This window comes from Drosophila sechellia, chromosome X (genome assembly GCF_004382195.2).
Source record: "Drosophila sechellia strain sech25 chromosome X, ASM438219v1, whole genome shotgun sequence".
In the NCBI taxonomy this organism is placed as follows: Eukaryota; Metazoa; Arthropoda; class Insecta; order Diptera; family Drosophilidae; genus Drosophila; species Drosophila sechellia.
The window spans coordinates 2,162,170-2,185,879 of NC_045954.1; the positions used below are offsets into that span (position 1 = coordinate 2,162,170).

The following is a 23,710-nucleotide window of genomic DNA, read 5'->3' on the forward strand; positions in this document are numbered from 1 at the left end:
CTTAGCTAAGTACCCCCCCATTGATAAAGCTAACAAGCCCGCCCGCACACACACATGCGCTGGAAATGATACGAGTGTGTGACCACTATTCGGACGCGATCTTTAGCTTTTCGCGATCGGATCGGCGAGTGAAAGCTCCAATGCAAAGCTCCACTAGCCGCACAGATGAGTCCAGTTGTTTGCAATTAAGCAAAGACGAGGGCGGTTTTAATTGCTCCAGTGGAGAGCAAGCCGAATCAGCAATACACTAATAGACTTGTTTTGAAATCTTTATTGGATCTGGAGATGGACACCTACAATATACAACACACATCCAATACACGTAGAACTCGATCTTATCGTACTTGCCTTCCCGTCCCACCGGTTTAATTCGTTTGCGATCTGCTTTGTTCAGTATTCAGATGGAACCAGCGCTAAGAAAAAATATATAGTACGTCTATGCCTATGGCTATGTGTACATGTATATGTATATATACTCGTAGTATATGGCTAGCAACATACTCGTAATACTTAGCCCGATGTATGAAATCGTCAAGGGTCGCAAAAGGGTTACTCTCAAAATTTTTAAAATGTTAACATTGTTGCTTTTAGACCTTAGACCTTAGGATTTCACCTTGTTATCATAACAGTTTGCAGCTAGCTTTATCTGAATCTGGTTCTGGATCTGGATCTGAATCGGGATGCACCTACAGGTAGGCAAAAGTGGAGGGTCTCGAAACCTATATAACGCACATAACACCGACAACACATACATAACATACATTAACTCTGGACCGGATCGGATCGGATCTCTTCGGCTTGGAAACTGCAAACTGGAGTTCCAATTGAATACACCTACGCCTTGGAGTTTACATTAGGAAATACACACAAAAAACCTTTTTTGGAGGAGCCTTTGGCGAAATACATACATGTATACAGATACGGCAATTGATATCGTATCATTATCATCTCAGATCGGATATACTGGTACATATATAACGTTCTACATGCTAGATGCTTATTGTGGCTCATAAAGCTCTTCTCCCCTCTTCTCGTTTTCTTCCTCCCTCTCGCTCTCTCTCTCTCTTTCTCTTTTTCTCTCTATTTCTCTATTTAATAGATAGGTTATAGACATGGAACAACATTACTGGCACTGGCAAATGCTATAAATTGAGAATGCACCCACTGAGAAGGGAACCCCCCATGAGTGTAGATCAAACCTATTAACTAGTCTTATCCTCTAGGCTCGCGGACAGAGGTCAATAGCCGGCTTTGCCTCCAGTTAAAACCTCCTTTAAACTGTATCCCGCTCCGAATCGACCGACTTCTGTCCACAGAGCTTGAAGTGTAGCTTGCGTCGCTTGACTTGTGTCTCTCGTTCCATACTGACGGGCTGCGATTCGAGGAGATCTGGCCGCCGACCCGGATCCGGATCCAGTTCTGCGTCTGTATCCGTATCCGGAACATGTCACATGGTGTGCGTCCGGGCCACGACATCCCGTCGCATTCGTCGGGACTAGCTGAAGATGCTGCGTCATAAGCTGACGAGCGTCGCCTTGCGTTGCGCCTCCAATCGGATTTCCAGAGTGGCATATGGCGGCACACTGATGACGAGGAGCACCACCAGGGCAATGATCTTCATCGATTCGCAGAGGAAGCCGTGACCGGCGAAGGTCAGTCCCAGTCCCAGGAAGCGAAGGGCCAGCAGAGGCGCCTGCACCTCCGTTACATGACTGGCATGATTGAGGGTGACCAGCGAGAGCAGGAGCGTCTCCCACATCCCATTACATGCACCCCACGAGGCGGCAATCACGTAGAACAGGGCGCTGTCGTCACTTGAGGGCTTCCAACTGGACAGCGCCAGCAGTAGACAGGAGTGGAAGAAGAAAGCAGCCACTGCAAAGAGAAGAGCGTTGTAACTTCGAGTACCCTGTGTCCATCTGGTGCTACTCACAAATCACGACGATCCTCTTGACGTGCCTTAGCAGCATGCTCAGGGTACAGGAGACGATGAGCTGCATCAGACCCATGCCAATCAACGCGCCGGCAATCATTCCGATGCCCAGGGAGCAGGTAACGAAGGCCCTCAGGAAGTCACCCATCATATACGCCTGTTCCGTGCCCACAAAATAGGCCAGGGGTCCGGCAAACAGTAGGGTGTCCGTGATGCTCACATCTCTCAAACGCTCCGGTCGCGATGAGCCTGTGGCCTGCACCTTGTCCACCACTATCAGCAGCGAAAGGGTCAATGATACCACCGAGAAGAGAACGTACAGCCAGAGCAGGGATTGCCCGGCCACTCGAGGCTCACTTTCGATGAAGCCAGTATAGATGGAACTGGGTATGGAGCTCCCATTGGCCCACCCCGCCGCCAGGATGGACTGCACTCTGAGTGGACACATGTCTACCCCACAGATCCTGTCGCCGTGCTCGTTCCTATTGTAGAAATCCCTCAGTTGTGGTGGCCAGCTCTCGTTTCCATAGTAAACCAATCCGGAGCAATCTCCCGTAAAGTTTCCATCGCTGCAGGCCAGCAAAATGGATGCCAGAAGGGCTCCTCCGATGAGACCCAGGTCCTGGGAAACCCTGAACCACCTGGCCAGACGCCTCACCTTCTGTTCCCGATTGCAAAACATCTTGTGCTCCTCGTGCAAGACATCGACCGCCGCCTGCGACTGCTGGGACTCGCAGGAGCAGCTCAACTTCCCCCCAAAGTGGACAATCAATGCGGCTTTGGAGCCAGCGGATCCGCTCAAGGTCACGCCAAGCATCAAATAGGCAGGTAGAAGGGTGTAAATGGAGGCGTACAGGTGCGACAGGAGAAATAGGAGCACTGTCATATAGTTCCCCACAATTAGTGGCCCGTAACCATATCGTTTCATCAGTCGAATGCTGGGCAGGCTTATCCCAGCGGCGACCAGGAAGAGAGCACTCAGCAGAAGGGATCCAACCTCCGGACCGAGGGGCAACCATTCCTCCCGATGGTGCCACACCGCATTGGAGCCCTGGAGCGCCATCACCGGCAGCAGAACGCAGTTCATCAGTCCGTGGGCCAAGCTTAAACAGCTAAACTGGCGCCACACTTTTTGACGCACATGGGCTGGCACCTTGTGCCGGCAATTCCTGTTGTTCAGTGTTATCAATCGCCGGATGGAGGTGGCTCCAATGGAGCTGTTTATGGACTCCCGACGACGGGAGGCCGCCAGAGCAGCCTGCACCTGGTACGAGGACACTGGATTTATGCGATGCGACCGCGTCGAAATGGGTGACGGCGAGTATGTGGTGAAGTGCTGCTGGAAAAGATGCAAGAAAAGGGTATTAGGATATAGCAGGAATCCAGGGATTTGTCAGGCTAATGCCGTTGCAGCCAGCTACCTTTCACTTTAACAATAGCAAAGGCGGAGTAATCGGAGTAGGGGAGTAGTTGTTGTTCAACTGGAAAAGAAAATCCGTGTCCGAACACCCACCATTCCACGACACACCAATGACCACAGGGCACCCCTTTTGTGCACACATCGCCACAAGATAGTTGAGTGTCCAGGACAAAGAGAGATAAGCTCCCTGATTCTATTTATATGCGACAGGTGTCACCACGCCGGAAAGCAAGTGACATGAATTATATAAAGGCTCTTCACACAGGGGCGGACTTTTTATGTGTTCACCTGGGCACTCACCTCCATCATTTGCTCTTCCCAGACGTTCTGGGCTCCTCCTGAACTGCGGGTTCGAAGCACTCTGTGCCTGGTGGTCAGCGAATGACGGTGCTGATGGTGCTGATGCTGGTGCTGATGCTGATGGTGGTGTGAGTGTGGAGCATACTTCTTGCCCAGTCCCAGCATCGCAAAGCCACTGTTGGCCACCGGAGCACCTGAGCTGGTGGCCAATCCAGAAGCTGTGCCCACTGCCTGATTCGGACCCTTTCCGGTAGTTGTCCCATTGCCACCGAGCAGCTCTCCGTTGCCTGTTGCAGTTCCTGCGGTGGCATTGAGGCTCAAGGACCCGCCACCAATCCCCAAACCAGCCATTATGTAAGCATTATACGACGATTGCTGAGTGGAGTAGAAGAATACGTAAGTCGTCAGGAAGGGGGATCTACTCAGGCGATCTCACCTTGCGCTGCTGAGCGAACGCGGAGAGGCGCTCCCGCTCGCGACTGGTGTCCCGGGCCCGCTGCTCCAGCAGAAGTTCGTACTCCCGTCGCTTCTCCCGCTTGCGCTCCGCCTCCTCCAGCTCGTGAAGATTCGGCAGACTGCCCATTTCCGGCGATTGTTGCCAACTTATCGAAACCTAGCGCCCGTAGTGCGAGTTATGTGGATTGTGGGGCCACTGCGAATCCAGTACTGCCATCGCTCCAAAACGGCGAACTCATGCTGCTGCTCCACGGACATCCCATTCCCATCCAGTCTGCAATTATTGTCTTTGCTGCGTGGGCGGGTTCATTGTCCGCCGCCGACCTGCCACGCCCCCAATTCCGCGTATATGCCTGTATCAAAGCGCAAATATTGTTCTGCTGCAGCGGAATGCCTGTGAAGTGGAAACAGGAAATGAAAAAGTTGCGGGACCTGAACGGCAGCGCCATCTATCGGCTGCTTATCGAGTTGTCACCTGCACCTGGAAACCGTTACTCGCACACACGCACACACACACATCCGCCTAGCCGTACGTGCACTGCATACTTATATGGGCCATGGGCCCTACATATGCGCACATGTACGTTTCGTTGCCGTTACCGTTACTCACTCACTACATTCTGGCACATTCACAGGCACTCGCGGTCGCAAAAATAGGTGTGCAAGCAAGGAAACGATTTGGCTAAGAATAGATGATGGGAGTAACAAGCTTCTAGGCTAGCTAATCCTAATCTGATTGAAGTCCTACGGAAGTGACACCTTAATGCTCACCAATTAGATTAAGTTTCCACTAGTAGGACTACTTGGCAACTCACTAATTATTATTAGCCGCTGCTATTAGTGCAGCCGCGAGTGTAGCTCCCTTGGCCGTAGGAACTTCGCACACACACCCCACCCACCCACACTGGCACAAAATCATCAGGTGTGTCCACTTTGAGTTATCTACACATGTGCAGCCGAAGGTGCCCCAGGGTAAGGTATTCCGAGGTATATTTCCAGGACAGGACGGGACGGGACAGGACGAGATCCTGAGGATGCCCGGAGGGAACAGGTCCCGAAGACAATGGCACAGTACTTTGCAGCCCATAATCAACTCATAAACATCATAAACTAACCCCCACCCCCCACGAACACCACACACCCATGAAGTGAACTGCGATGGAAGCGCAGTTTTGGGCCCACGCCCCTTGGGGCAGGAAAAGTGGGTGGGAGTTATAAAAAATGCAAAGAGGGCGGATGGAAAACGAATATGAATATTTTAAAACCAAACAAAGACGGGCACAGAAAAGCGCACACACACTCTCGATGCAATGCTCCCTTGAAATCCTCTTGGCGTGTACACATGTATCCACAAACGGAACCCCGTTCAGCAAACTAAAAAAAACGAATAATATACTTTGTTTATTACTTTTGGATTCTCGGTTGACTGGAATGCACTTTTTTCGACGAGTCGAGAACAAATTGTTTGTAAGCCTTCAAAGAAGCCAGCACTTTCGCCACTCAACACTGCACAAAACACCGCCGCACGCGAACTGCTCCAGAAACACACTGAAAAGCTGGTAGGGATTACGGCCTGGCGATTCAGAGTCCGCTGCTGAAATTGTTGTCATCTCGGGCCTTCGGCAGCATCTCGCACATCCCACCTCGCATCCCAGGCATGCGCAATCGGTACTCGTTGCCCCACAATCCCCAGTTCACTCGGGGAAGGGATGGGATGGCATGGCTGTGCCTGTGGCTGTGGCTGTGGCTGCACCGCCACAAAACGATACCATCCCATATTACAACTGCTCTGCGCAAAAGAAACCCCTATACAATGCATTTTGAGTGCTCATTACGGCCATTACCGACCGAATCGATATCCTCGAACTGAACGAGCAGTCCCGCTCGACTTTCAAACTGCATAAAAAAGACGTCGTCTATGAGTTGGATTTATTTAAAAACTAACTGCAATTGGCTAACAACAAACACGTGCATGGCATGGCGATAATCGGTTAAGTTGTACTTCTGAACAAAGGGCTAACAAATCGTGCCCGGATCAGATTGAGAACAGAAACGAACAGGTAACGCTAATAGATATCGAAATGCAATTGGCGGACCAGTGAGATCCGTTGTCATATCGGGGTAGTTGAACTTTGTCTTTGGATCGCACATTTATAATATATAGAATCGAGTAATTTCCGTTTCCAAATCCGTTTTGAATCGTCTTCGTTTCTAGTATATTACTTTTTAACAATTTGTCTTGCAAAAGTTTCTGTATTTTGGGGACGATAACCAGGTAGGAAATACCTCGCAATTAACACTTGCCACAATTCAGAACGGATGGGAAAACGGAAAATTCGGGAGTGAGTAGATTGATTTGAGCTTTATCAGGTAGCGCTGTCTAGTCCGCTGGATATCCAAAGCTGAGGTGAAGATTGCACCACCGCCGGTGCTTACCGCCCAGGGTGGACTCCTCGCGCCGCACGGCACTTAAAAACGGATTATCTTCGAAGTTAAAGTTGCCCAAATGCGAACGCAAATCGCCTGACGCCGCTGGTAACAGTTGGCCACTGGGCAAGCCCAATTGCAGACGCACGCACTGCTCCACGATGAACTTAAGGGCCGCACGGCGATGCAGCTCGAAGCAATCCCGCGATCCGTACATCAAGCGCTGCTCTGCACACAGCCGCATGTCGTTGGCGGCCACGTTGCAGCAGTAAAGAAATGATATTAGCCTTTGCTTGTTCACGGAACTCAGATTCACATGTGGCAGCAAGAGACCCAGCAGATCCTCGGCATTGGCTTCACATTCCAGGCCATAGCTGGTCAGTAGTTGCTGCAGACTGGCTAACGGAGACGAACCACTGGCTCCGGAATCCTTGGGAAGGGCAAAGCTGAGCTCATAGGCACGACTCAGGAGCACTTGGCGGTAGTGGTAGCAGCTGTAGTCACTGATGTGCTTCCGCATAAACTTCTCCGTGCGTAGCAGTTCCGATTGCAGCAGGCAGGGGCCGTTCTGAAGGATCCACTGGCGGTGCGACCAGGCGTGGTAGTTGCTGGCGCACCTATCGGCGGCCCTTTCGCATATCCCGATCTCATTGGGCCAGTCAATAGCATCGGCACCTGGAAATAATGGAATGAAATGGGATCTCCAGTTGCCGACGTCCTCTTACTTTGAAATGAGTACAGCCAACGGCGGTAGGCGAATGCTTCGTTGGACTTCGGTTTGATGGAGAGCACGAGTGCGGAGAACTGCAGCTCCTTGTTGATGCTTAGCCGATTCTTTTGCACCAGCTGGCGGCGGATGTGCCAGAAGGTGGTCACATCGGAATTGATCAGCAGAGCCACGTTTAGATATTTGGCCAGGGAGTCGCTCTGCTGCTGCTGCTGCAGCGTCCGCAGCTGTTGCGCCGTGGTTTGACGGCGATGGGAGATGAGGGTGCGATGGGCGTGGTCGTAGACATGCTGGGCACACCACGATTCAAGGCCCAAATTGTGCTCCACATGCACAACCGGCGATTTGTTGCAGTTGGCTTCCTTGGGTATAATTTCAAAGGAAGCGCTGGTGGAGATAACAACAATTCAGGATTGCTTTCATTGCTAGTAGTCTGATCAAATCTATAGTAGAACTAAATGCTCGACTCACAGATCCTGATCCTTGAGGAACACCGCATTGATGTCCCTGATGATCTTCTCGCAGAGCACCTTTTTCTCGTTGCGTTCCTCCTCCATGGAATTTGAGTATAGTCCGAACGTGGAATTTCAATGGGGATGTGGTTGCTGCTTCCTCGGAGATCTCGCTTCCGTTCCGTTTGATTCGAGGGTCTCAGGCACATTGATTGCCTCCAATTAATATGAACATGCTCAATGTCTCCGGTTAATTAAGATTTGTAAAGGGGAAGAGGAAGAGGACAGAGGACGAGAGTGCGGAGGCTGGAACCCTGTCTACGCGACTATGGAACCCCCAGTGGCGGTCGCATCACAACAAATAAATTTCAATTAAGCCGGGGTCTGGACACGAGATCTAGCCTCTATTATTATTATTATTTCAGTGCCCAGTGCGAGGGGCTGTCAATCTGGTTCACCCCAAAGCGCGGTTCTCCGGCGGATCGGTCCGCAAGCTCGGAAATGTTTTCCCTTTTTTTGGCGACGGTGAGCATATGTTTGTTTGCAAACATGTGTTTGGTGTGCACAATAACAGAGGCACCTGCCACGATAACCGACTAATCCACGTCAGAACCAACTGTCGGGAAAACGGCTATTAAAAGCAGGCATTAGCTGGCATTTTAAAATTTTTCATTTATTTTTTGCTACATTCAATATAACTTTACATGGAAAACACTTAATTTAATATTTATTAAGTATATGCCTTTCATAAATAGTTGAAAGCAGAATGATTAAGATATTTAAGCAAATTTATTGGGTCAATGCGCATCTCCGTATTTGAGTGCACGCTTATTTGGCTAAAAACCATCTTGTTCGCCACCACTGCTCCATTCCGCTGGTCACACTTTTTCCGATGAAACACGTGCGCGCGCGAAAGAGATTTGGTAGTTTTAGTAGTAGAAAAATACAGACAGGATGCAGAACTCCTTTCTTCCACTGAACACAAGGCGTTTTCAACAGCGGTCCCAGGTGGAAACGCCGGATACGGTATACTGGGACCGACTGGCGGTGAGTTGTATAGGACTCGACAAACCAGATCACTGTTTAACTTCTGCAATCCACAGGAACCAGAAATACTCAAGGAGCACAACACCATCGACTATTTGGACTTCAGTCCAACCGATCCTGACAACTTTGTTGTGACCTGTTCGGTGCGCGTTCAGATCTACAACCTGGTGACCATGCTTGTAGTAAATAACCTTTCCCGATTCCAAAAGACCGCATACGGAGCCACCTTCCGGCAGGATGGTCGACTCCTGGCCGCCGGCGACGAGGAAGGCCATGTCAAGCTATTCGACACCACCAGTCGCAACATCTTGCGTTTGTTCAAGGGACACACGGCACCAGTACACCGCACCTTCTTTACGGCGGACAAGCTGCAGCTAGCCAGTTTTGGAGACGACAAGTCGGTCCGTCTGTGGGACGTGGCGAACGAGAAGGTGGTGCAAACGTACGAGGACACGCACACTGACTACGTTCGTGCTGGCGCCATGCATCCGCAGGCAGGGCATATGTTCGTCTCCGGCGGCTACGATGGCAAGATCAATCTGTACGATACGAGAGCGGAAACGGCGGTGCAGCGCACCTTGGATCACGGAGCTCCTGTGGAGTCCATGTTGTTCCTTCCGAACGGTTCTATTTTCGTCAGCGCCGGCGGCAGCCAGGTGCGTGTATGGGATCTAATCAGCGGCTGCCGTCTGCTCACCATGATGTCGCAGCATCACAAAACAGTAACTTGTCTGCGACTGGGATCCGATGGCAGGAGATTGCTCTCAGGCGGGCTCGATAGGCACGTGAAAATCTACGATGTGAGCACCTACAAAACAGTGAAAACGTTGACCTATCCCAATGCAGTGGTCAGCATGGCCGTCGCTAACGGGGATCAGGCAGTTGTGGCTGGGATGGTCGATGGCCTAGTCTCCATTCGTCGCATGATGGTAGACAGCAAGCCCAGTCATTTAAAAAAGATTCGAGCGGATAGCGCTCGAAAGTACTTCAGGAGTAAAAAACGCACGAACAACACCCAAGAGGTTGATCACACGATCAAGGACCGCGTCAAGGGACCCGGATTGAAATACTACGATGTGCACTTGCGCATGTTTAACCACAAGAAGGCTTTGGACGACGTGATGAATGCGCAGAAGATGGGAAACCAGCCGGAGCTCGTTGTGGCTGTCATCACGGACCTTCTGCACCGTGGATCACTGGGAAAAGCCCTCACGGGTCGTCAAGAGGCAGTGTATGTCCGTTTCATCGACTTCATTTGCAACCACTTGGGCGAGTCGCGATTCATGCGCCCGCTGATGATGGCCGCCAGGACGGTCATGGATGTCTTCGAGCAGCAATTGGTGGCCTACAGCCAGAAGCTGATGAAAGCCTTGCAACGATTGTCACTTGCTATGCAGGAGGAGGTGAGGCTCACCGCCGAGCTTATGCGGATGAAGGGTGCTGTGGATATGCTCATTGGGATTTCAATGGACAATAGCGAGGTAGTCCATAAGCCTACCTATGTGGAGGCAAAGACACCTATGATGCATCCCTCCGAGGCGGCGCAAAATTACGTGGTCTTAGTGGAGTGACCATAGCTTTAATCTTAAGTGAAATTTCGTATATGTATATGTTTATAGTTTAAGAAATACACAATTAGCAAGACAGCCCAAAAATCGACTGTATTCTCTTTCGACTCAAATAAGTAGTTTCAATCCGTATTATGCATGTATATATCTTCTTTATTAAATACATACTTAAAATGAACGTTTCGTCGTGCATGCCAATTTCAGTTTTGAAATTTACAATGAAATTTTGTCTGCCGTTGTACGCATAATAAAAAAAAACAATGGTAATGGGCAGCAAAACAGCTGCCCGCGAAAACTAACTTTTTTTTAATATAATGGGTAATTTACTTGCAAATATTTACGATTTTCGTTCTCCAACTACTCGATTTAGTTTTCATTTTTAATTCTTTTTTATAGTTAGATTTACGTTATTTTACGATTATTTGGAAAGACGAATTTACACTTAGAATTTGCTCATCTTCGACGCATCGTTCTGTATTATTCTGCTTAAGCTAAACTCTCGCACTAATATTAATATATATCTTTATATTTATGTATAATTATATGTATGTATAGATATATATATCTATTCCGATCGACATCGCATCAACTTTTGCCAACATGCCTTTCCTTGTGTGGCTAGCTTACCAGTTAAAGGGAAAAATATAAGATACCACGGATTTGTTAAACTTAAATAAGAATACATTTCGACTTAACTAATTTACAATTTAGGAGTGTGTGTGTGGGTGTGCGTGAAGTGTATGGGGATTGTGGTTGCTGTTTGCAAGGTTCAAAGCCACTACATTTACAATTTAAATAAAAAGCATACTCATATACATAACAGATATAGACATAGACATTTTACACTCTTCAGCTGCTCATTTCTTTGACACTTGTACACCAATATATGCAGCTCCAGTTTCCAAGACTCTGTACAGGATACACGGCTTCACTACACACTACAGAAAAGACGAGTGGGCATATACATATGAATGCAACGGAGCACTTAAACATACATCGGCCCTGCAAGCAATTATTGTGTGGGCCATCTTCTTAAAAATGGGCGCTTCGTCCATATTGGTCCTGACCAGATCAGACATCAGACATATCAGATCCAGCCGGCAGTGAGTGCGGGATGTGTGCTTGGCGGATGTGGACAGGCTAATTTTGGCGGTGTGAGGGCTGGTGTTGATTGGTGTGGGCTGGCATGCGTTATTCTAGGAAGGATGTTCATCAGTGGACTCCACTCTTGTTTTAGCCATCTTCCTTGGGCGGGGTGAACCATCCTGCAATAAAAAGTTTCCGTGTCAATCGTTGCTCATCTTACGTTGCATTTCTGGGCCTACCATTCTTTTCGTGAATCTGCACCAGAGATTTGAAGCTCTGCTGTGCTCGAGCCAAACTGTATTGGCCCTGAGTCAGTGCCTGTTTGTAGAAGGTTGTTAAGAGTATTTAATAAAAAGGACGTCCATTTTGTCGACTCGAATTCTATAAATTTTACATACTTTGGTAGCCCCGAACTGGATGCGCGCCTTTCCCTTGACGAGTGTGGCTGCAATTTGCATGATAACCGCTTCCACAGTATATGCCGAGCTCCAGCCCTGTTTGGTCAGCAATTCCATGCAGATGGCTCCACCGATGAGCACATAGCCGCCTTGTAAAGACAAGAAACATTCAAATAAACGTCCATGATATAAATATACTCAGCAAATCCCACCTGAGATAATCGGATGGACGACGCGCACAAATGGCGGCTCGAAGGGATACGTCTCCTTGAACAGGATGTTGAGCAGTATGCTGTCCTTGCCCTCCTTCTCCTTGAGCATTTGCAGATCACTGTGCAGCGGGCTGTCCGGGTCGACAGACTTGAGGCGAATGTTCCATTCGTAAATCGACTCATTGACGAGCTCAATAGAATACATGTTCTTCTTGAAGGCGTCTGAGCGATAAATGTCGCGTAGTTCCTTCATTAAGCGATCGGTTGCCTGCACGGAACCCGAAACGGAACCCTAATGGCGAGTAAAACTTAAGATATAGATATTCAAGGCAAAGTATCGGGGTACTCACTTTTAGATAGTCTTGTCTCTGACTTTGACGCAGTCTTTCTAGAGTCGCTAGGTGTTCCACTTCCATGTCGTCCTTCTGCATTTCACGGATATCAAAACGATTTAAAAATAATAATTGATTGACATCTTCGCCCAGAAATTATATATAAATAACTAACTCTCCTAACCAACAAATCAAAATTGAATTGCAGACAATTTTACACCTAAAGCTCACCTTGTTTGTACTGCGTACATCATCCATTTCCAGCGGCAAGTCCTCATCGCCCTCGCTCTCCTGTTCGCTCTCTCCGATGGGATCCTCGATCTCCTCCTGATCCGAATCGGTCTCCTCGTTGCCGTGGGGTCCGCCACCGCCCCCCGCTCCACCACCACCTGGTCTCTGCTCGCAGCGAAGGGGGGAAGCGGATGGCGGCGGCGTTTGCAGCGGCAGAGCCAAATTATCGATGTCGGGTGGCAGTGGAACGTTGTGAAGGCGGCACAGCTCACGCAGCAGTATGCCCACCTGCAAGAATTTGGTTTGGGATTGTCAGTTCACAGGCGATAGATTTCGAAACCTGCCATAAGTACTCACCTGATTGATCACGTGATTATCACGTCCATTCGTATTGCTAAGTATTTGAACAGCATTTGTGACGCTCGTCTCCTCGCTCTCGGCGAACCAAACTGGCGGCGATGAGGGATAGGTTTCCTGCAGGAGAGAACCAGGCATATAGCATTAGCGTATCGTAAATATCTGGATAGCAACTGGTTTGGCAATGAAACTAGTTGGAAGAACATAGCGCCAGAGCTGTTCAATCTTGAAAAGCCTTAGTTTTCATACTGAAATTGCTATGTACCAAGTTCATTGGTTTTCTATTAACAGTGGGCTCGATTAAATGTTTGCCTTGGCGTAAGTCTTATCGGGAATCCCCTGTACTTTTAGCCAATGGGGTGGGCCCAACCCATCGCGTGTGTGGGGTTGGTCAAGGACTTTGACTCGCCGAGAAGACCTATTCCCATTCCCATTTCCAGTCTCGAACTTGTTTCTTTCGCTTCTCAGCTGAATTGTCGTCGCCGACTTATCCACTTTGCATGCACATGTAAATAAACAAATACTAAACAACGGCGATCCAAAGGCGGCAGAATGTATGAAATTATAACCTTTAATTAGATCGTTGAACCAAGCGGGGATCAGTGCACAGAAGACAGAAAACAGATGGAACAGCTCGGCAGCCGATGATCGGGTACAATGAATCACACCTCGTCGAGGGTGTCACTCCGTACTGCAAAGTGCAGGAGCCCGCTTTTGTATGAATCGAGGTGCGATTGCTTTTGACAATTTCAGCAAAAATTAAATGTTTAGCTGCGAAATACATACATATGCATATGTATACAGATCCCATTGTAATTATCCCATGACTGAAATCTTTAAAATCTGTCTATGTTGGTCTGAACCAGAAGAGTAGAAAGAGAGCGAACCTGAGAGAGCGGCCAAAGGGCATCGACTACCTCGACGTAACACAAATATACATACGTACGTACGTATATTCCATCTTAACTGAGCAGCGTGGGAATAAAGAATCGGCACAAATCCTCGCCTATATAATCACGCATAAGCGGGAAAGAGAGAGAGAGAGGGCGAACCGATAAAGAAAAGTCGAAGAAGTAGATTCAACAAGCAGACAAGGATAGCACTATTGCAAGGAAGAGAGCAAAAATTTGGACAGATAAAATCACTAAAGTACTGGACCAAAAAGAAGACGGACTTACGTAAAATATTAACAGAAGAATATCAAGAGATTTTCACATACGAAAACGGAACTAGGGATTCGAGTGAGTTCCTCCAGAACCCGTAATCCCTTCCAGCAACAAGCTCCAAATCACTTGCAAACACTGCGCATTTATAGTCGCCCTCCTTCAGTTGCAATACTCCTATCTATTGATTACTGGAGACGATAAGACAGATGCGCAGAGAAATAAGAACCTCTCGCTTTAACTTCGAACTTGTATACTCTTTTTGCTAAGGTTATACTTGCCGAGAAGGTGGGCTCAATGGGAAAAACTTGTTAGCAATCTATTGGCCCGAATCATTTCACATCCCCTTAACTTCACTATCACTGTCTTTTTAGCCATACAACTTCCCCAAATTACCAAACAGAAGATTTTAGTTTAGACTTATATGGTCGATCATGGTGACTTACCGTTATGTTAGCGTGAATATCGTACCGCTTTCCATTCTTATCGATAAAACGGCAAAGCAGTTCGTCGACGCTGGAATTGAGGATCTGAAAACGCTCGTGGTTCTTCGGAAAGATCTTCTCTAGCGTTTTGATTTCCTGCTTCAGGGTGTTAAGGCACGCCATCTTGTGGCGGGCTAAAAAAGGCAACTGGTCTGGTCTGGGCTTTTTCGTGCTTATGATTATTTCGTGGTCCAAATGGAGTTTTGTGGTTCGTGGGGTTTAAGGGAGCTAACTCCCCCCTCTCTTGCGCTCTACCTTTGCTACTTCCAGGCGTAGAAAGCTGGTATGGGATTAATAGATTTTTTTTTGTCAGCTGCTTTTATCTGCCCACTCCAGATGGCCCTTTTAAGTTTTTGAGATGTTCTTTAGGGTGCATTTATGTGCATTTTTTTATTTTGTTTACTCAATTAGTTATTGAGCTTTTTATTAGAATGAGGATTTTGCTCGTGTTTGGAGGTAGATTGAAAGGGCGATTTTTTGGAGTCGACTGGTTGTTCTTTGTTGTTTTCGCTGGCTCTCTTCTCGCTCTTCTTTTTCCACTCCACTTCCAGTCAACTTCACTCTCACTGCTTCTTCTTCTTCTACAGCTCCTGCGGCGCCCAGCATGCGCTGTCTTGCTCGCACTCTATGCTTTTTTTAAGTTCAGATTTGCACTTTGATTTTCCCGACTTACTATCGTTTTCTTATACTGTTGATGTGTTTGTTTGTTGGTTTGTGCTGGGCATTAAAGCTGCAATTGGAGTTTTAAACACGTGTTTCACTCAGCTTGATATTAACTTTTGTTTTATTATTATTGTTGTTGCCGCGTCTAACGCTGACTAGCCAAAACAAAAACAACAATCGGTAGTTGGCTTACACACACACACCCGGACGTACACAAGAACAGCAGACAAAACCTGACACACACTTGTACCAATCTCTAGCGCCATCTCACTCGCACAGCAGGTCTCTTGCCTACGCAATGATCGAAACTCATCGAAACCGATTGGAAATCGGCAAAAACAAAAAAAACAAATATTGCGTTTCACCCCTATCCCCCTCTTTGTTAACTACCGCTTTCTGCTGAGTTTGTTATTTTTGTGTGCTCCCCACAAGGATATTGTTACAGAAAAAAAGCTCGAATTGAAAGAAAAATGGAGACAAATGAGATAACCCATGACAAAGAGGAAAGTTTCAAATATGGGCAATCGAAAATCGAGAAGTGAGCCAATTTTTTTTTTTTTTGCCGAGGCTCCACTGTTCCCAGCTGCATAACTGTTTTCCTCGGCACCTCTCTTTTGCTCTCCTCCACCACCTTTTCCTCCTGCTTCCCACCACCCCTTCTTTCACTGACCGAAGTCTGCGTTTTCAGCATTGCATACACACACACACACTCGGACGCACACACTGGCACTTTTAATCATTTATCAATATTTAAGCGACTAAGGCGAAAAACTAACTGTGCACGGAGGGAGCCCCAAGAACAAATCCTTTGTTTGCACGGAACACGGAGCACAAATAGAGGCACAGATACACGGAAAAACGGCCGCAGAAAGAAGCAACTCTTCTCGCACACATACACTTGCGCAAATAGGCATGTAGTTAGTTGTAAGCCAAACCGCAGCGGAGAAAATTCTTCAGGAAAAAGACAATAAAAAAAAGAAAAACAACAAAATAATATACGCACACAACTGCGAAAATTGTGACACGGAGAATTAAATTCAGTTCCACGCACGCCCGCCCGCTTTACCTTTTTTACCAACAACAAATTAGTGATCCGCGAATGGCGATACGTTGGTCATCGATGGATCCGACAGCCGATGCTTATTCGTGTATCGGCATATCGATGGTTGGTATCTATATGCAAATATAGCTAGAAGTCTTAACAAAGCCCCTTACCTCTTAGTGAATACACGAACCACGTGTAGCTCTGTACGCGCTTCGCAGTTAGCGAGGGCACAAGCCAAAGTAACGACTACGTTTCGGGGGGAATTTTAAAAATTGGTTGTAATTATTAAATGTCAGTATTATCTACTTGTGACACAACGCGCCACGCAAGGAACCAAAAGTCCAATCGGCGTACAACACAATGAAAACTTTATTCGTTATGTTTCGCTCCTTACGATTTCAGATTTATTACGATCTTATCTCGGCAATTAAATCATCCCGCCCAATTCGTTTCGCTACTTTCGCTACAATAGATCAATAAGATATAGTGGATATACATTTAGAGGGGACCGTGTGAGTACTTCTTCAAGTCTTGTATTTCCTATGCGGAATGGTATGGAAATGGAAAATGGTTTTTACATTAAGTTACGGTTTACATTATTTTGTTTTTTTTTTGTGTGTGTTTTGTTTTCGATTAGAAGTAGCATAATTTAACCCCGACTTTAGCTAAAAAAATCATAGAAATAAAGACGCCCCGTTTCGGACCATTTGCCGTCTTTTTCCCCCTGTGTTACCCCCGATGTGAATCCTTCTTTGAATCCTAAGACAGGCACTTGGCTTCCTGCTGCTACGGATGCTCGTAATCCCTCTAGTTTGGCCCCTTAGAGCTCACTGTGCGGTGTCTTGGTTTCCTCCTCTGCAGGCGTTGGAGTGATCTCATCTACGGGCTCCTGCTCCTGCTGGTCCTCCTTTGTCGCCTGTTCCTGCTGCTGCTCGGCGTCCTTCGATTTGGTGTCATCGCCACTGCCGGAGGCTACCACTTCCTCCTCCTTCTTCTTCTCCTTTTCAGCAGCGGGCTTCACCTTGGGCTTCCAGATCTTGATCTTGTTAACCAAGTACTTGACCTCGCGGTCCAGCAGGCTCATTTTGTCCGTTATATCCTTGACGGTCAGGCGGATATCCGCGTTCTTGGCCAACTTCTTCTGGGCCGCCGTCTCCGTCTTCAGCCATGCATTGGTTTCGGTTATAACTTTGTCCAGCGTGTCGATCTCCACCTGAGTAAAGACGTCCTTCTCGGGATTGGTGTCCTTGGTGAGATTGCGGCCAGTGACCAGGAACTTTTCGGCGCCATCAATCATGCCCTTTAGTGCTTTGATGGCCTCTGGTCGCTCCTCGTGTTCCCAGTGGCGGGCCAAAAAGACGTTGGATAGCTTCTTCAGTTGCGCCAGCTTTTCCTCGTAGATCTCAGCTTTGGGATCCTCCAGATCCTCATATAGCCATTCACCCAAAGTGCTGCATTCGGCAAGCAGTTTTTCCTTCTCCTCGGCGGTGGCACACTTAGCGTACGACTCCTCGTCCAGTTTCTGTTGCACCTCGATGATGTGGGCTTCGAGGGCATTAAAAGCTGATTCCAAGCGGACACGTTGTTCCTCAGCTTTGTTAATGGCGGCCAGTTTGGCCACTGATTGATCATACCCGGAACCTGCCAGAGGAACAACAAACTGCGTTTGGGACTCATACGTCACCGGGGACTTGACCGTAACAAGCTTGATTGTTTCGTTTTTGGCCTCGGAGTCTTGTTTTGTGCTCTCCTCAGACTTTTGCTCCTTGCTAGCCTCCTCTTCCTTGGCCTTTTCATTATCTTCCGATTTAGATGGCTCTTCGCCTGCATTAGCTGTCTCTTCCTGCTCCGAATCGTCCTTCTTCTCCTCACCCTCCTTGGTAAACAATTTACTCAAAGTGCTGCCAAACTTGGACAAAGTGCTGTCTTCATCCGCATCGTCCTCAGGCTTTTGCTTCTCGTACACGTACTCAACGCCTGTGCAGCGGAAAATGCCAGAGTCATCCAGGTAGAAGTAGGCCTTGATGCCCTTGTTATCCACCAGTTCCTTTTTCGATTTCTCCAGCAGCTCCTTCACCTGCTTCAGCTGCACCTTGGTCACGTTCAAGCTGCCCAGAGCGTCAATCTCCTCCTTGCTATAACGATCCAAATCGGCGTAGTTGACATAGAACTCAAAGTCGTCGGTGTGCTTGTTGAAGGTAATGACCTTCTTTTGGGGATAGGGGTTCATCAGGGCAAACAGGGCACGTTTCACCTGCTTCACGGCAGCACCATCGCCTGGATCCCGTTCAAAGGACACTTGCAGGGGGAACAGCGTGGCATCCTTGACCACAAACTTCTTCACTTTGAAGCCGGCCGATAAGTCGGCTGCCTTATAAACTGCACCCATAGTGGCGGATTCATCGGCATTCAGATTCTTGCCCAGCTCCTGTTTAATGACAGCTTTGATGGTTTCTTGCACACGTGGAACTCGGGTGCCGCCTCCGAACAAAATCACCTGGTTGATCACGTCCAGACTGAGGTGCGACGACGCCAAAGCTTCTTCCAATGGTTTTGTGGCCCTGGGCCAAAGATCCTCGCAGATTTGCTCCAGCTTCTCACGAGTGACGGGCAATTTAAAGTCAATGTCCTCTATCAGGTTTTCGATTTGAGCGAAGAACTCCGTATTGGCGGAAAGGACATTCTTTAGGCGTCCTGCTTCCTTGAAAAGTTTGGCCAGTGCTCGGGGACTGGTGGTCACATCGGTTTTAGTCTTCTTTAGGGCATTAAACTCCTGCGCCAGATAATCACGCAATCTCAGTTGAATCTCGAGGCCTCCCAGAGTGCGATCATAACCAACGCCAAGGACCTGGACCACCGGGTTGATCTCCCTGGTTTGTTTATCCTTCACCAACTGGTAGCTGACCACAGCGGCTGAGGTTTTGTAGGCGCCCATATCGTAGAAGAGGAAATACTGGGCCGTTTCGTTGATTTCGCCGCGATGGAAGACGCCGTAGTTGAGAGCCACCGCCGCATAGTCATTGATAAGCTGGAGCACCTTCAGATTGGCCAACTGGGCGGCGGACAACAGAGCCTCCCTTTCGGCTTGGCCAAAGTAACCGGGCACGGTTAGGACGCACTCGGTGATTGGCTGCTGTACGGATTCCTGGGCGAACTGCTTGGCCTTGACCAGCATTTGAGCAACCAGTTCCTCCACGGAGAATTCCTCGGTGTCGCTTTTGCGGAACACGACGGTGTTGCGCTCCGGATCACCCACAATGTTGTAGTATGGGAAGCGTTTCCTGAAAGCGATTGATTTAGAGATAAGTCGATGGGACGCAACAATGACGTGGCCCAAAGCAAACCAACCAATTACCTATACAAATCCACAATGGGATTATCGATGGTCTTGCCCAGCAAATCCAGAAGATAGCCATAGGCCGAGTTTGGATCCTTGATTCCAATTGTTTGTGCATCCTCGCCCATGGTTCGCGTTCCATCGCGGAAGGCTAGGATCGCGGGCGTCTTGCGCTTGGACTCGCGGTTCAGGGCGATTTCCATAGGCACTCCGGGCGACACAACGCCCACTTTCATCCACTCGGTGCCCAGATCTACGGACATCACGGCGGCTCCCTGGGAAAGGGCAATCCCCGCCAGCAGGGCGCTCAAAAGGAGCACGAGTTTCATGGTCTGTGCGGTTGAAAGGTGTTCAAAATAAAGCATTGTGCACAGGATTAGATACCCCATTAAGTACATTAAGTATTTACCCTCTGCATTGGAAGATCTTTCTAGAATTTCACCAAGGACCAATGATTTGACTTAAAAGTCTAACTTTTTACAAAAATGCACCCACTACTTTTACCTATATTTCTTAGCTGCAGAAATAACACAAGAATAAGTTGGGTTTTCAACCGTTTTAATACATAATTTGTGGGACGGAAAGTATGTCTGACTTTTGCGAGGAAAGCTGTGCTCATGTGGCAGCGGAAATTGTGTTTAACGCGTACATAGATCTATATGGTTTACCGGTGAAATTACTGAGGTGGAATGGCTTTCAAAAGTCTTCACGGAAAATCGACGAAGAGCAATAACCTTTTACTTCCACATTTCTTCCGCGATTCTTTCACTTCTTTTTTTGCAACGCAAGCAGCTGTCTGCGCCCCGCCTCCCGCCCTCTGCCTATCCTAACTCTTCCATCCTTCCAGCCAAGTACCGCTTTTTACTTACGTGTCCCGGTTCGTTCGTCGCTTCCAGCTGTCCTTTGCCACTCGCACTCGCAAATAGACTTTTATTCAACAGTCACCTATTTATTAATTATTCAATTCACAACGTCGACTGCTATTCGAGTTGTAAAGTAAAAAAAAGAGTCGCCGCGATTAAGAAGAAGAAGCAGCGGCACACGAAGAAGAAGAGGAAAACGTTGACGTGTTGATTCGACTGGGCGATAGCAATCGATAGAATAATCGAGAGACTGTCACTTTGGAAGGCGGGCGCTGCCAGATCGCGCTGAAGTGACCGCCACAATTTAAATACTAATTGTGAGCAATAAAATTATTTTTGTACAAAATTTTAAAATTCAAAATTCTTGCAAAACACCAAAGAACAACCATCCACTAAATGATTATGAGTAACCTCAATGTAAGAACAGGAAGAGATGTCCCACTTCTTGCAAATCTGAAGTTATAACATATGTAGTTGGCAATTCTAAGTTTTTTTCTTTTATGCAGCAAGTCAACCCACATATTGATAGCTCTGCACTCCAGCGATGACCGAATTTTTGAGCGAAAGTGCTGACGCGTTATTAAACTATACTTTGTATACTCTTCTTCTTGAGATTATTGACACGATGAGCAACTTACTATTACAATTCCAAAGAATTCAAATTAACTGAAATTAAATCACCTAATCACCTTAATGTTAGATTTGTTGCAATCCTTATGCGAATTATCCTGAAAAAATTACAAAACCCAAACTAGATAACAATTCATTTCTTCAACAACTATCTTTAAATTAAAATTGAATAGGTTCCAACTTCCAAACGTAAAGGGTATTAAAAGAGTTAAATGAAGCTTTCTGCTCACATCGCCAACTCACCTATTCACATTAAAAATAAAGGTGACTGGAAAACGATCGAATCTAGCGAATTTAAATGGAATCGCTTCAAATGCAGAATAGCACAAAGTGAACCCACCGAGTGTCCAAGCACAGCAGACTGCAATTGCGCAATATTCTTGGTGAATTTGTAAATTTCGCTGATCTGTTTTCTCTTGGCCATATAAAACCCGTCCCGTTTCAAAAAACCGTAGTCTTAATTCTGTTAGCTATGTGTGGACGACGACTGCTGTTCTTGGCGGCCTTTGGCTGCCTTTTGGCCACCGCGTTTTCGCTTCCGGCGACCAGGAATGAGGAGTTCGACGACGGTGTTCCCGAGTCCGAGTTCGACTACGAGGAGAGGCACACTAGGGAAATTCCGGCGCAGGCCTATGCCCCACCGGTCGTTTACAATTCGCAGTCCAGCTACTCGCCGGCAAAGGATCAAGGATATCCGGCTCCTGCCGCCCCGGTTTATTCGCCTGCCGCCCCATCGTATTCAGCGCCCGCATCCTCCAGCTATTCAGCGCCTGCTGCCCCGTCGTATTCGGCACCCGCAGCACCCAGCTATTCAGCGCCAGCAGCACCCAGCTATTCAGCACCTGCATCCTCCAGCTATTCAGCGCCGGCTGCCCCATCGTATTCAGCACCCGCAGCACCCAGCTACTCAGCCCCTGCCGCTCCATCGTATTCTGCACCTGCAGCACCCAGCTATTCAGCACCTGCAGCTCAAAGCTATTCAGCACCAGCAGCACCCAGCTATTCAGCGCCTGCTGCTCCGTATTCAGCACCCGCAGCACCCAGTTACTCAGCACCTGCAGCACCCAGCTACTCTGCGCCTGCTGCCCCATCGTATTCAGCGCAAAAGACATCCTCGTACTCGGCTCCTGCCGCCCCAAGCTACCCCGCTCCGGCAGCTCCAGCATCGTCGTATTCAGCTCCGGCTGGTCCTTCATATTCGGCTCCTGCTGCACCCTCATATTCAGCTCCATCTTACTCAGCGCCCGCCTCAAGTTATTCGGCACCCAAGGCTTCAGCTTATTCAGCTCCAGCCGCTCCATCTTACTCCGCACCTGCAGCTCCTTTATATTCCTCTTCTGCTTCTCCTTCATATTCATCGCCTGCATCGTCATCGTATTCAGCGCCAGCTGCTCCGACTTATTCAGTCCCTAAGGCTCAGTCGTACTCCGCTCCAGCCGCTCCATCTTACTCAGCTCCTGCCGCTCCATCTTATTCAGCTCCTGCATCTTCATCTTATTCGGCACCTGCTGCTCCATCTTATTCAGCTCCTGCATCCCAATCTTATTCAGCTCCTGCCGCTCCATCGTATTCAGCACCTGCATCATCTGGATATTCAGCAGCGCGAGCGTATTCAGCAGGCTCTGCAGCACCAGCTTCTGGCTATTCAGCACCAAAGGCTTCTTCCGGTTACTCAGCACCAAAGGCCTCTTCCGGTTACTCAGCGCATGCATCGTCTGGATCACCAGCTGCTTCATCGTACTCAGCTCCTGCATCCTCGTCCGCATCCTCTGGCTATTCAGCGCCCGCGTCGAAGTCCTCGGGTTACGCTCGCTCCGAAATGGATCATCAGATCCTTGGTATGGCGAGGACCGCTGGCGGCTACGGATCAGCCGCACCTTCTCCAGCTTATGGTGGAGCCTCCCTTCCCTCACCGCCGTGTCCCAAAAGCTATGTGTTCAGCTGCTCGAGCGTTTTTACTCCAGCGCCGTGCAGTCAGGGATATGGTTACTGAATGCAAATCCAAAGCTCCTGGCCAAACTGACTTGAAAACGAGATTAATAAAATGCGAATTATGTGTGAAACGAATTGTGTATACCTATTTATGCCGAACAACTTAGGCCACAGAGATATTTCGACCCATGCAATCCATTGAGTTATGCCAGGTTATTAAAAACCGGTGTTTGATTGTCCGTTGAAGTTTCAAATCGACTGGGAAGTTTTATATTTTCCTTAGTGAAATACAGGAACAAATCGTCAATGTTTTTCTTAGAATTTATTTGCAAATTGTTCACTTATGATGACCATCGCTAATGAATTATCACACTAAAAGCAACTCATAATAAATACGTACATCTAGGCTCTGTATAATTAGATCATATGTCATTTGTCATTCAATACAATTTTACTTGTCCTCACATTGTGAGTGGTAATTTCTCTGTTGCGGTCTATATATTCCATTAAAAAGCACTTATGTATCCTTAACTCCTCTACATGTTTGTATATACTAAATATATGTATGTATATATATATAATCTCTATGCAGTTAAATCATTTGGAACATTCAAATCAAAAATGAAAGTGGAAAGCGATGTTTTCC

The 23,710-nt window shown here is 47.8% G+C and overlaps 6 protein-coding genes and 1 long non-coding RNA gene across 10 annotated transcripts; 3 read left to right on the top strand and 4 right to left on the bottom strand.

The window, feature by feature from the left end:
• Positions 1–256: 256 nt before the first annotated feature.
• Positions 257–5,891, bottom strand: LOC6616128 (UNC93-like protein). Of its 3 annotated transcripts, none has more exons than XM_032726086.1 (5): positions 5,518–5,891; positions 4,090–4,503; positions 3,654–4,028; positions 1,934–3,272; positions 257–1,875 (listed from the first exon to the last, which is right to left on the bottom strand). In XM_032726086.1, the coding sequence occupies exons 2-5, from the start codon at positions 4,234–4,236 to the stop codon at positions 1,514–1,516; spliced, it is 2,223 nt and encodes a 740-aa protein (XP_032581977.1). In that variant the 5' UTR covers positions 4,237–4,503; positions 5,518–5,891; the 3' UTR covers positions 257–1,513. The 3 variants fall into 3 exon arrangements, with proteins under 3 accessions (XP_032581977.1, XP_002040493.2, XP_032581978.1); XM_002040457.2 differs by having other exon boundaries at positions 1,514–1,875; positions 1,934–3,269; XM_032726087.1 differs by lacking the exon at positions 5,518–5,891 and adding an exon at positions 4,585–4,599 and having other exon boundaries at positions 1,514–1,875.
• Positions 4,497–5,516, top strand: LOC116802254. The gene is made up of 2 exons (XR_004362620.1): positions 4,497–4,689; positions 4,745–5,516. It is a non-coding gene; the product is annotated as an uncharacterized LOC116802254 (long non-coding RNA).
• A 130-nt stretch (positions 5,892–6,021) lies between the features above and the next one.
• Positions 6,022–8,295, bottom strand: LOC6616129 (protein prenyltransferase alpha subunit repeat-containing protein 1). Its single transcript, XM_002040458.2, has 3 exons — positions 7,735–8,295; positions 7,262–7,650; positions 6,022–7,211 (listed from the first exon to the last, which is right to left on the bottom strand). Exons 1-3 carry the CDS (start codon positions 7,818–7,820, stop codon positions 6,490–6,492), a joined length of 1,197 nt encoding a protein of 398 aa, XP_002040494.1. The 5' UTR covers positions 7,821–8,295; the 3' UTR covers positions 6,022–6,489.
• Positions 8,296–8,594: 299 nt separating this feature from the next.
• Positions 8,595–10,508, top strand: LOC6616130 (U3 small nucleolar RNA-associated protein 15 homolog). Its single transcript, XM_002040459.2, has 2 exons — positions 8,595–8,762; positions 8,819–10,508. Exons 1-2 carry the CDS (start codon positions 8,670–8,672, stop codon positions 10,331–10,333), a joined length of 1,608 nt encoding a protein of 535 aa, XP_002040495.1. The 5' UTR covers positions 8,595–8,669; the 3' UTR covers positions 10,334–10,508.
• LOC6616131 (ubiquitin-conjugating enzyme E2 Q2) lies at positions 10,463–16,329 on the bottom strand. 2 transcript variants are annotated; one of them, XM_002040460.2, is made up of 9 exons: positions 16,261–16,329; positions 14,556–15,324; positions 12,947–13,063; positions 12,590–12,877; positions 12,377–12,451; positions 12,027–12,318; positions 11,815–11,963; positions 11,656–11,734; positions 10,463–11,595 (listed from the first exon to the last, which is right to left on the bottom strand). In XM_002040460.2, the coding sequence occupies exons 2-9, from the start codon at positions 14,715–14,717 to the stop codon at positions 11,564–11,566; spliced, it is 1,194 nt and encodes a 397-aa protein (XP_002040496.1). In that variant the 5' UTR covers positions 14,718–15,324; positions 16,261–16,329; the 3' UTR covers positions 10,463–11,563. The 2 variants fall into 2 exon arrangements, with proteins under 2 accessions (XP_002040496.1, XP_032581979.1); XM_032726088.1 differs by lacking the exons at positions 14,556–15,324; positions 16,261–16,329 and adding an exon at positions 13,212–13,235.
• A 349-nt stretch (positions 16,330–16,678) lies between these two features.
• Positions 16,679–20,670, bottom strand: LOC6616132 (hypoxia up-regulated protein 1). Its single transcript, XM_002040461.2, has 3 exons — positions 20,509–20,670; positions 19,658–19,971; positions 16,679–19,583 (listed from the first exon to the last, which is right to left on the bottom strand). The coding sequence occupies exons 2-3, from the start codon at positions 19,966–19,968 to the stop codon at positions 17,123–17,125; spliced, it is 2,772 nt and encodes a 923-aa protein (XP_002040497.1). The 5' UTR covers positions 19,969–19,971; positions 20,509–20,670; the 3' UTR covers positions 16,679–17,122.
• A 919-nt stretch (positions 20,671–21,589) lies between these two features.
• LOC6616134 (DNA-directed RNA polymerase II subunit RPB1) lies at positions 21,590–23,195 on the top strand. The gene has a single exon (XM_002040463.2). It carries the CDS (start codon positions 21,605–21,607, stop codon positions 23,123–23,125), a length of 1,521 nt encoding a protein of 506 aa, XP_002040499.1. The 5' UTR covers positions 21,590–21,604; the 3' UTR covers positions 23,126–23,195.
• The last annotated feature ends 515 nt before the right edge of the window (positions 23,196–23,710 follow it).